Raw genomic sequence first — 12156 nt, forward strand, 5'->3', positions numbered from 1 at the left:
GATGAGGTACCACAGTCAGGATTTAAATAATGTAACGTCTCTTTGAGAAGATGCAACCTCTTTCTTGGCTGATATGTATTTCAGTTAAGGACCCCGGAAGTCATGTGGCTTCATGAATTAGGCTAAAACAGGAGCATTTAAACTTGACCTAGACAGAGGGCTAACACAGGAAGAGTTGCTTGGATTTGAGATCGAGGAGCATAATATAAAGCTGAGTAAATTTTCTTTTATGTGGTGCCTACTGGGTACTTCCATCATCTCCATCACCATCATCATCATCATCATCTGCTCAACAAACATTATTAGGCACAAATTCAAGGCACTGGACCAGGTACAAGAGATAAGACACCATCTCTGACCTCCAAAGGGTTAACGGTCTGGTACAGGGAGATCCACAAACACATTGACAGTGAGTGAAATCACATGATAAACGTTATGAAGGGCAGGCGGAGAAAGGGGTCAATTTTAGGCAAGGCAGAAAACGTGAAGAGAAGTTTCAGAAAGGTAACTGGAGCTGAGTGTTCAGAAGATGCTCCTGAGGGAGCAGGGGAAACAGCACCAGCAAAAGTGAGACGGTGGGAAATAGCCTGCCCACTGGGGAGACAGCACTCTTCTCTACTATTGGAACACGGAGTGTCAAGGGGTTGAGGGGTGTGGGGAGCATAAGGGATAAGACTGGGGAGGCAGGAACGTAGGGGCTGCTGAAGGGGTCACACAGACACGTGACACCTGATACTTAGGAATAGCCAATCAAGGAAGAAGACAGAGCAGATACACCCACTGTAAACATGCCAGTCATCACCAGATGACCAGAACCAGATGCCCTTGAATGGGGCAAACGTGGAACACTCTTGGGCTATCAGCAAAGCGCTATTTGTTTTCAGCTTAGAGGCACTGCCTGTTCTCTTCTGCAAAGCATGTGCCTGGAATTTTAAGCATGGGGAGCTCTGGCAGGTAAGTGTTAGAGATGGGCTCTTCCGAGACTGTGAGAGTGAGTTCAAGGACCAGTGTGCCGTGGGAAGGGACCACGGCCAGGGAGAAAAAGCCAGGATGACACGTCTGCAGGTTGAGAAAGTACAGAGTCAGGGTCCATGTCTGGCCAGCTCACACACAATCAGAACACATCCTAAAGGGAAATTTATTTCCATCCTTGCCCATTTTCATTCTTCACTTTAAGGCCAGATTCCCTGCTGCCATTTTTATTTGCAGCCATTATCTAAGCCTCGGAAGATGGAGGCTCCGGGGGAAATAATGACAGACCCTCACCCACAATGGTGCCAGTGGCCCTGCAGTAATTACACGTGCTGCAGGGCCATCACAGAGTAGCCTCAACTATTAACTGTAGGACAGAAACGTGAAACTGCAAACACTTTGGCCACAGTGCAGGCCACGTCTGTACTAAAGGGAAAGGATCATGAACTAGCACATAACCTTCCGTGGGCCACAGCCGGGAGTCTGTGTGAGAGTGGGCGGTACATGCCTGGGCGCTGGGGGCAGAGTGCCCTCCCCTTAGCAGCCCTGTGACCTTGGGCAGGCCACGGGAGCTCTTCCAGCCTGTGTCCTCAGTTACAAAATAATGATAATGACAGCTTTTTGTTCTCCAAGGATCGTTGTGATGAAATAACACATAGAAAAGCATTGAGTCAGGGCCCAGTGACTTAACCAGTGCTGGTTTCTCTTCTCGTAGGACCTAGGCACTCAGTAAATACCAGCCATGTCTCTGGCTTGCTCTAATGTCCCCCTTTTCCGCAACTGCTACTGTTTTGACTTGCTGCCTGTCTATTAGCATCCCCATCCAGGACTCTGATGCTGGTTCACCTGGGGGCTTCTTTCCAGCTGCGACTGCTCCCTACAGGGGCCATTGAAGAGCATCACCGGCCGGAACAAAAAGCTCCAACTTCACTTTGCCCAACTTTTTGGAGGTTTGGTGGATGTGAAAAATTTCAAACCACTAGTGTTGAAGGAACAGTACAATGAACACCTATACATTCGATTCTCTCGTTAACATTTGCCACACATGCTTCCTCTCTCTCTCTCTCTCCACATGTATTTTCATCTCTTTGTTTTCTGAACCATCTGAAAGTTTCAGACATCACATAAAAAAAAAATCACCCCTAAAACATTCCAGCATTTCCCTCTATCATCACATTACCATTATCACCCAGAAATTTCCCTTGGACACAAAAACATTATCTAAAATACAGTCCAGATTCGGATCCCCCCCTTGTCCTCCAAATGTCCTTTATAAACTGCTGTTTATTTTATTTTTTTTGGCTCCAGGATCCAACCAAGTGCTACAGATTGCATTTGGTTGTCATATCTCTTTAGTTTCCTGTAATTGAGAAAGTCCCCTTGACTGTTTTGTTTTTCATGACATTGACATTTTTTAAAAGTCCAAACAGAATGTCCCTATATCGGGATTTGTCTTTTTTTTTTTTTTTTTTTTTTTTTGCTGCCCTCATGATTAGATTCAGGTTATAAACTTTTTGGCAAAAATATTTGACAAGTGATGCTGTGCACTTTCTATTGTATCACATCAGGTTGTACACCCTCTCAGTTTGTTGCATTATTGGGGAGACTGAGTTTGATCACTTGGTTAAAGCATCATATATGCAAAATGCCTACACAGGAAAGCACGTAATCAAGCTTCCAGTATTCTGACTATATAACCTTAGTGGGATATCATCTAAGGATTTTTAAAAAATGGCACTAAGATCCTGAACTTTATTTGCTAGATTTGTGTGTCCTTGGTAGAGGTGTTGGTATACCGATTCTGCACGTCATGTGGGGCAGAGCGAATGAGTGAACATATTGATGTCATCAGGAACCCCGGATCTTACTGAGGAGGAGGGAGAATGAGTAAGGGCTGGGAAAGGAAGGGAAGAACTGTGGGCCAGAATCAGAACCAGAAGCATCAGTGTCAAGCCATTGAAAAAAAATTCCTACCTTGACAATAGAAAGAAATTTCCCTCCAGCTCTCCCCACCTCACACTCAAAATCCCTGAAATCCTGGACTGTGTCAAGCTTCCTGAACACACCAGCTCCTTCCATGGCTCTGCATCTTTACCTGAAATGCCCCCTGCCCACTGTCCTCCTGGTTCCACTGTCGCTTCCTAAGGGAAGCCATCTGCAGCTGCCTCAGGGGAGGCACTGTTCTCCCAGCTCCCACTGCACTAAAAGGCCCCTGGTTGTACTGCTCTGTCATCCTCGTTAATGCCTTCATTCCCCCCAAAGACCGCACATTCCACGATGAGGGCCATGTCTTAATTATCTAGCATCCCTGGTGCCTGGTAGAGAGCCTGACACATGCTCAGTAAGTGTATAACGCAGGAATGAATCAAAGAGTGAGAGATTATGATACAAAGCTGGATCTCACTGCCTGGGCTCTGCAGCGAACGTGCTGGGATAAGGTGGGAGAACACAGGGAATATCACTGCTGTAATCACAACATGGCGGTAAGTAAGCCCCGATAGCTGGGCAGGTGAGGGGCGTGCACTAAATTGCACGCAGTCCTAGGAGGTAGACAGACGATGGAGCCTTTCTGCTGTCAGGAGCCTCGGACCCTGCAGGAAGTCACCCCTCCCTGCCTCCAGGGAACTCGTTGTAGAACTTCAATCTCCATGCCAAATTAACCACCCAAAGTATGAGAGAAAGTTGGACTCTTCTACAGAATAATCTATTTGTGGGAGAAATGTGTCCCTGAAACAGCTGTAAAGCCTATGATATTTTTTCCATTTCCTTACAATATTAAATAGAAAATTGGTTCCCATGAGGGAATTTTTTTTTTAACCACTCCTCCAAACAAAATAAAATAGCATACAAAATGTAGAAAACCTATTAAAATAACATATTGAAAGAAAAAAAAAATGACACTATTCAGATAACATCAGCACCATTCACCAAAGGCAAAAAACAAAAATGCACCAGGAAACAGAGGCCTTTCCCATAAATACTGCACCAACCTAGAAATGAAACTCATCTCCGATCTCAAAAATTTCCATCCCAAAGTAGGAGTCTTTTGGGAGTTTCTATTTTACTTTGGGAACTATGAGGCGTGATCAAAAGACACGGTGAATGTTTAAATTAAAAAAACTTATTACAGTAAAAGACACATTGCCTTTAATCCCCCTCAAAATAACCCCCCCCACACACACACTTTGAACACACTTATCCCATCGTTCTTGCCACTTTCTGAAGCAGTTCTGGAAGTCCTCTTTCGTGAGTATCTTTAGTTGTGCTGTCATGGCTGTTTCAATGTCTTGAATCACTTTGACTTTGGAGAAGAGCCAGAAGTCGCATGGTGACAGATCCAGTGAATCAGGTGGGTGAGGTCACACTGTAATGTTTTTATTTGACAGCAGTTGCCATATACCAGAAACAATGTGTGGCGCGGAGCATTGTTGGGATGAAGGATGAAGTAAAGACACTCACGAAAGGGGACTTCCAGAACTGCAGTCATTTTATACTGGAATTAAGATGTCTGATGTCTTCTCTTTGGCTCTTTGGCACAATTTCTAGTGACTAACACAAGTACTTATCTTTCATAAATTGATCAGGTACCATTTAAAAATGTGACTACTGTGATACACAAACTACAGTTCTGTAAGGATATTATTATCAGGGCTGCTGTGTGAAGGGCATACGGGAACTCTGCATGACTTTCACAAATTCTTTTTTTTTTTTGCGTTTGGATCATAAACTCTACTCGTGATGGTTTATTGTTTATATTTGTGTTCCCATTAAAACCAGGCTAATTCTGATTCTGAAAATCTAAAATTGCTCTACATGAAAAGTTTTAGAGAAATGATTACCTATTAGTTATTCCCTTGAGTTTGTTTTTTTGGACTTAGATTGGCTTTCCTTCACACAACTAGCACCTTGATCTTGGACTTCCCAACCTCCAGGACTGTGAGAAATAAAGGTGTGTTGTTGAACTCACCCGGTCCATGGTATGTGTTACAGTGGCCTGAACAGGAATCCAATTCTTATTGATACGATCATTAAAATATCTTCTCTCTACTTCTATCAACTAAATATCTAACTGTGAAATTGACCATATGTGGGACTTTGGACAAGTTATTTAAGTTCTTTGTGTCTCAGTTTCTTCACCTATAAAGGAAGGATAGCAAACTTCCACATAGATTTAAATAAGTTAACTATGTAAAATGCTTACAAAGTGCCCCCTTTGTGGGAAGGGCTCCATGGGTTAAGCTGCTGTTGCTGTTATGATTACTGAGCTCTATTTGAATTTGTATTCCTATAGAGCAGAACTAATCTATGCAAAAAAAATTTTAGACTAATGCTTGAGACGTGGCCTAGATGGCTGTCGTAAGTTACACTTGTTGGTTTTCCTGTGGGAAACGTCTGTCTAACTTGGTGAATCGCCCTGTGCCCTAAGATGATTCTGTCCCTGAGAGGCCAGTTCGACTCTTAGCAATGGTGGAGCAATTAGCATATAAGCCCTAGGAGGCCATTCCCTGCTGTCCTTGCATGATGGGACCTGACCTTTCTCTTCTACCTGAGTACCGCTGTGCCTCCTCGGCCAGAGCATCTGTGCCCCTCTGTGCAGTTGCACGTCTGCAAGCCTCTTGAGGCTCGTAGAAGAGACTGAAAGACTCTGATTGCGCCATATGGTGGCTGCTTTTATTACAGGAGAAGATGGGGTGGAGGGTGTGGGGGGAGGGGGAGAGGTCCGGCAAGCACAGTGTGAGTTTTGCCTGTACTCAGAAGCAAAATGCTTGAGAGCTGAGCATTGAAAGACTTGGCCCAGGAGCTGGGGACCTCACAGTTCAGCTGTGACTCTCCCCTGGGATGTCTATTGTGTTGCCAACAGGGAAAGCTTTATAAAGCTAAGGAAAAACAATGAGCTGTTTAGCCAATAGGCATCCACTTTATGCCTCAGTCCCTTACCACCTACTCAGACACTCTTCTGTGGTACTGTTCCCCTGAACTGCATGCTCTCTGTGCCCAAGACATGACTTGGACGAGATAGGAGCCTTCGTGGGAGACAGAGAGAAACGGGTGAGGCTGCGACAACGCAGACCTGACCCCCACGTGCGTCTGTGATGGGCCCTGAGTCACAGCTCAGTCTGGACCGTCAGCTGTCGTTGGTTTATTTTGTAAGGTTATCCAGAGGCTAAGTGTGTTTGCCCTCTTCGAGCAACATCTCAAAACCCTTTGATGTTCCCTAAGAGGACAGCACCGCGTAGAAAATTTGCTTATTAAAAAAAAAAAAAAAGTGAGGATGTTATCAAAAGTGAGCTTTCTCTGAAACTAACTCCTCTTTTTTTCCCCTTTAAATAGACCCTTTCAGTCTCCTCCCCCCCATATCTTCTGTTATTTACAAGTAAATAACATTAAAAGTAGTCTTCCCATTTTTGTGACCGTTTAAAATTCCTAAGTACAAATGGAAACAAAATAGCTTTGCTGTCCAAACGAAAAACGAATGCCCTTGCCAAAGGACAGAGAGGGCAGGGTGGTATGGGAGGGAGCTAGGAAACAAGGTTGACACCTGCCAGCGAAACCAAAAATCAACACGGAGTCGTTGCGGCAGATAAGTTAAGTATCTGAGAACACAGGCTGGATGGCTCCTGGGCCAGCAGGACTCCGGGGTGAGATGACTGAGTGAGTTGCTATAGCTAAAGTGGGTTTGGTGGGAAAAGCAAAGGAAAAGTCGCGCCATGGCAGAGCCCATCCAGACACGGCCCCAAAGAGGGAGAGTCCTGGCCCCTGGCAGGGAGTTCCGGTCCCAGGGCTGGGCGGTTTGTAGGAGGTGCACGTCGTGTGGAAATGGGAAGCACAGGGCATGGAGTCCAAATGCCCTGGTTCCAATCCTGGCTCCTCACTTACTCTGTGACACTGCATGTTTCTGACTTCTCTGTGCCTCAGTTTCCTCTTCTAGAACACGAGGCTAATGATTGGGTAATCGTGAGGACTCAGTAATCTACGAGGAGTTCTTAGCACCGCGCCTAACACAGAGGAAGAATAAACGCTCAGGGGCTCGTGGTCATTATGACGGATTTACCAGGTCATCACTGCCTGATGCCATTAAACATCTGGCTCATTCATTACCTCCCTGGCCCTAGCTCCACTCCCAATGACAGCATTTTGCTTAGTTGGCTTCCCAGTCATCGGGGGATCATACGCTGTCCTGGCCGGTGGAGTACCCCGACCCCCACGGCCTGACTCTGCATGACATCGAGCATTTGCGAGGGCGGCGTACAAGGCAGCATCCTGGGAGGTGTGTTAATGAGAAGCCGGGGCTCTGCGCCTGACCAGCTCCGAGGCAACGAGAAGCCCGGCTTTCTGAGCCCTGCCTGGGCGTCACCCCGGCTGTCACACGAATGCCTGCTGGGAAGCTGCATGCCTTCCACTCCCACGAGCACGCCTCACCTGTGACGTGGAGCTTTTCGTCGGTGACCTCCGCCTTCAGGTAGATGCGCCCCCTCTTCTCTGTGTGGTCCATCCCGCAGAGGCTGGGGACGTTGATGACGCACTGTTTGTGCACGTTCATGTCGCAGGCTGTGAAATCCAGGAAGCAGAGAATGAGGATGGGCATATGGACGCAAACCATCACTTCCTCAGTGTTTTGGTTGTACGAACACAAGCGAAAACGAGTTGCCCTTTACAACTTGATACTTCGCTGTCATAGTGTTGGTGACATAAAGAACTGTTAGCAGATGTCCCTTATAGCACAGGCTTCGTCTGAGTGACAATATCCTTAAAATACCCGTATCTGTCCAGTCTTAACTGGAGCAAAACGCTCTGCCTGGTCTTCTGTGACTGCTTCAAATGTTTAACCGTATACAAAATTCACAGAGGTAAACGCATACAGAGCACAGGCAACCTCGTATTTTACAAACACAAGTCTTTTTTAAAAAGAAGCAAAAAAAGCAATGTATTTAAGACTTCTTGAAAATACAGAGTTAGCTTAGGAAAGGAAAATTTTATGAATTTCCTATACTCAACCCACAGATTCTCACTGTTTCTGAGTGGTGAGCTAGGAAGACATGAGGGATTCTTTGGCAAAAAGTATCTTCTGTTGAAAAATCTGCATATTATTTGTCTCTGTACATAAAATATTATTTTCCTCATGCCTTCCTAGCTCACCACTCAGAAAGAGTGAGAATCTGTGGGTTGAGTATAGGAAACATAAAATTTTCCTTGCCTAACTCTGTCTTTTCAAGAAGTCTTAAATACATTGCTTTTCTGGCTTTTTTTTTTTTTTTAAAGGACTTGTGTTTGATATTTTAAACCTGTCTTCAAATATTTATATATGATCCCAAGTAAAACAAATACATGTCTGGCACGATAAGCCCGTCCTTACCCGCTGACATTATGTGGGTGAGACGGGGAGGATACAGAAAGATCAGTCACTGGATGAACCAAAGACACCGTGACGAGAACCTTGTGAGCTGCGTACACACAGAAGCCTGTGTAGGTGTTGCCGCGAGCTCCACGGCCCTCGCCCCCGCAGGCTTCCAGAGGAGGACCGGCCACGGGGATCCTCGCACATCCTCGATGGGACGCCACAAGGCTCTCCTGTAACCTCACAGGTGGAGCCTTCACGCCATTTCCTTGGGGGTGTTCAGTTTTAACGTGGTGAAGTAAATCGCAAGAAGCGTTGTAAAGAATGTATATCTGTTATGACTGAACCCTGACAGGACGATGAAACAAGGAGGAAAGAACAACGGGCGGATTCACAAACGGGGATTCTGTTTAGGCTTCCATTTCCAAAGCGAACTGTTCAAAATCATGTACCTTGATTTAGCGAAAATGCAGACTCTCGAAGTATCTCTAAGTGCCTGGATAGAATTTGTAACTTACAGGAAATAAATGCCACGGCCTCTGGAAAAGGCTGGACACCAGGGAGGACGCGGGAGGTGAATGTTCACCAGCCGTGTTCGCGTCTCAGCCCTACCATTTCGTGACTTTTATACCTTGGGAAGCTTTTTGGCTCTGATTCCATTTCTTACTCTGCAAACTCAAAGGCTGGCCTAGACAAGTGGTTGGTCATTGCTTTTTTCCACCAAGCACAGCTGTATATAGTATTATGGCACCACAACCTGGAAGAGCACAGGCAGAGGTTTCTTCTCCACAGAAGTTAAGGGAGGCGCTGGGGTCCTGGGCTGGGGTCCTGGCGCCCATCTGCCTCATCTTCTCCTCCCTCCAGGAGGGAGCACAGGCAGACTCCAGAGAAAGGAGTTCAAGACAAAACGAAACAAAAAGCTCTGGTTCTCAGTGGTTTTCAAGTCTTTTTAGTACGGGAACCCACTTTGGACACAAAAGCTGAAGCAGATTCCTAATATATAAACTAGATGAGTATTCTTTTGTTAGCATACACTTAGTTAATAAATTCCAACTTATACCATTTATTTATTATAAAGACATCCATGATAACCAGTAAAACCCTCTGGGACAGGTAAAGTCTCAGCTGAGCTTCTGCAACTCATTTATTTACATATTTTGTTACACAGTATCCAAAAATCCGGGTCCATACAGATGTGCAAACGGTAACACTGTTGAACTCCACGCCTCACAGTAGCAGACTCTTCAGTGAATGAAGAGGATGGATGACCCGGGAGAAACCTGAGTGCACCTTCTGCCCAGTGAGTGAAACTGGCAACACCCAGTCTCAGTGTCATCTTCAACTTGTCAAGGTTGAGTGGGTGACATTCAAGTGTTCACTTTTGTTCCAAGTTTCCAAGCAGTTAAAAGTATGTTTACAAATGCACTTAGATTTTGTCCCTGCAGAACCCCTGAAAACCATGTCCTTGGAATCTCAGGGTTTCTTACAACACAGCAGGCCACTGTTGGGATCATCGCAAAGGTCTCGCTGGGCCATTCCATCCTTTGGCTTTGGGAGGGGAAGACCCTGTGTGCTGAGAAACTATCCATCTCCTCTCTAATGTCCCCGTATCTTGATTCTTCTATACTGTGTTTGTTCCAGGTGGGATACCCATATAAAGCCTTAATGAGTGACAACAGGTTGGTATTTCCATAATGCTTCCTTGTCTACTAGAAAAACAGACTCAGTAATTACCTTTCATGTCCTGAAAGTATAAACTTCTATTTAAGCAAATACATAGCCTGGGGAGTCTCAAAATATAAGAATTACCAAAGCAAAGAATTTCCACAGTTGTTTTTCTTTCCTCCTGCTAGCGGATGGAGATACATAGAGAACAGAAAAGGAGACTGGAAGGGCTGGTGCCTCCCTCGTCAGGGTCTGCGGTGATTTCCTCTCTAACGGGACTGATTAAATCTGATCTGTCCGTGGACATACAGGGTGAGTGAACTTAAGTAAGATGCATCCTGGCTTTGATGTGCATTGTGGTTTCGGTTAAGGAGAGCCTCCTGGATTTTTCTGCAGTCCACCCGCTAGTTAGAGACAGAACTGGAGAATGACTATGGCTGCTTAGCTTGTTTGGAAACCCACCCCATGTGGGAATCTGCAGGTGCAGAGTCTTCTTTCAACACATAGCACTTGCTTCGGGGTTTGACAAGCCTGCATTTACAGTGATTGAAGATTTCTACCACGAAAAAATGTGACAGCACCAATTTCCTCATAAATTGGGTACTGTTTTTGATTCATAATTAGGCAATTAAGTAGTTTAATAAACGAGAACTTTGATGGTGGAGAAATCCTACAGTTCATCGGTCTGCTACGTATCTGAATGAATTCTCGTTATTGATGAGAAGTTACCGAACCTGAAGTGTCCGGCAAGCCCTGGGCATATGCGTTAGAGCCTTGCCATCTACTGGAAGACAAAAAAACACATACTTACTGTCACATTTCATCCCTTGATGAATAAGTCCGTACAGCAATGATCCACAGTGATCACAGAACGTGGGGCTTCCATAAGTGTGGATTTTAAACTTGTGCTTGCTCCTGGGGTCCTGTGGGGAGAAACAGCACAGTACTCATTCCAGTCATAAGAGGACCACATTTTAGGACTAAGCCAAGCTTACTCACTCAGGCCCCACCACTCCCCATTCCCATGTCAAGCGTCAATGGAACCAGACTATGCACTGTTCTCGCGGGTCATGCCGTGGGTGGTAGGGATTCTGCCACATCACATTTTATTAGGCTGCCCATTCTATGCCATGTAACGTGTAATCAGCCATGTTTCTTCTCTGTACAGCATGTAATTTGCACACACCAGGGTTTCCACCAAAGTTATCCCTTCTGGACCTATAGTCATCAACGTGCTTGAGGGCAAGCACGGTGTTTCAGACACCGCCCTACGTCTGTACCCCCCGTGCCCAGCTCAGGCTGCAGCGCACAGTAGGCACAAAATCAGGGTGTGTTTGTGAAGCTGAACTGAGACTGGGCGATCTCCCTTTGGGCAAGGTTTCCAGAAACACCATATATTAATATATTGTAAGAGTGGGGATGCCCCCACACGGCCACGGATGTCTTCCTGCTGTGGTGCTATTTCCAAAGCATTCTGTGCATTTGCACGGGGAAACTCCGGCATAATCAGGTGAGAATTGGAAATGCACTGAAAGCACATGTGCCGTAGCCCCCTGCTACCACGCACGTTACGGAAGGTACAACGACGCAGCTTATTTTCAAGCAGTGCTCTTGTTCCTCAATCCACAGATAGATTATAGAGAAGTAAACATTATATGTAGCACACACCACAGTAATAAGATCATGGCCCCTGGAGTCAGACTGCCTGGGTTCAAAGCCGAGTTCTTCTACTTCCCAGAAGCGTGACCTTGGACAAAGGATTTGTCCTTTTGCCTCATCTATAAACTAGGGCATTACTAGCACCTGTCTCACATAGTTGTGACGAAGACAGAGCAAGTCATTCTTAGTCAAGGGCTGAGATGGGATAATCCATGGAAAGCAGCCCAGGTGCCGGTGATTTGAGGGAATTCCCAAGGTGATTTTGACTTTATAAAGGCAGTTGATGTTTTGGTTGGAACCTAAAATCTAAGCCACATACACGCCAATGAATTATGCTTCCTTTTTAAATTCTGAAATCCTGGAACATTTCAATCATGTGGAATAATATAAAAAACAGTAAATCAAACACTCATGTAAGTAAGCTCCACCTACACTTGATAAATGTCAGCAATTCCCTCAACTTTTTTCACTGTGTAATTACTATCCTCCTTTTACGGAGCTGTTAGTGTCCTTTAAAGTCACAC

At 45.4% G+C, this 12156-nt stretch overlaps 1 protein-coding gene across 3 annotated transcripts in view; it reads right to left on the bottom strand.

Moving 5' to 3' along the window:
* PRKCA (protein kinase C alpha) overlaps positions 1 to 12156 on the bottom strand; it is a 376298-nt gene that overhangs the window by 103408 nt on the left and 260734 nt on the right. For all 3 annotated transcript variants that reach the window (XM_019732863.3, XM_088802330.1, XM_088802331.1), the window contains 2 exons: positions 10785 to 10896; positions 7393 to 7521 (listed from right to left, as the gene is read on the bottom strand). In XM_019732863.3, coding sequence (XP_019588422.1) covers positions 7393 to 7521; positions 10785 to 10896 — 241 coding nt within the window. The remainder of the gene's footprint in view (positions 1 to 7392; positions 7522 to 10784; positions 10897 to 12156) is intronic.

This window comes from Rhinolophus sinicus, chromosome 12 (genome assembly GCF_057876585.1).
Source record: "Rhinolophus sinicus isolate RSI-liver-muscle chromosome 12, RSI-T2T, whole genome shotgun sequence".
Lineage (NCBI taxonomy): Eukaryota > Metazoa > Chordata > Mammalia > Chiroptera > Rhinolophidae > Rhinolophus > Rhinolophus sinicus.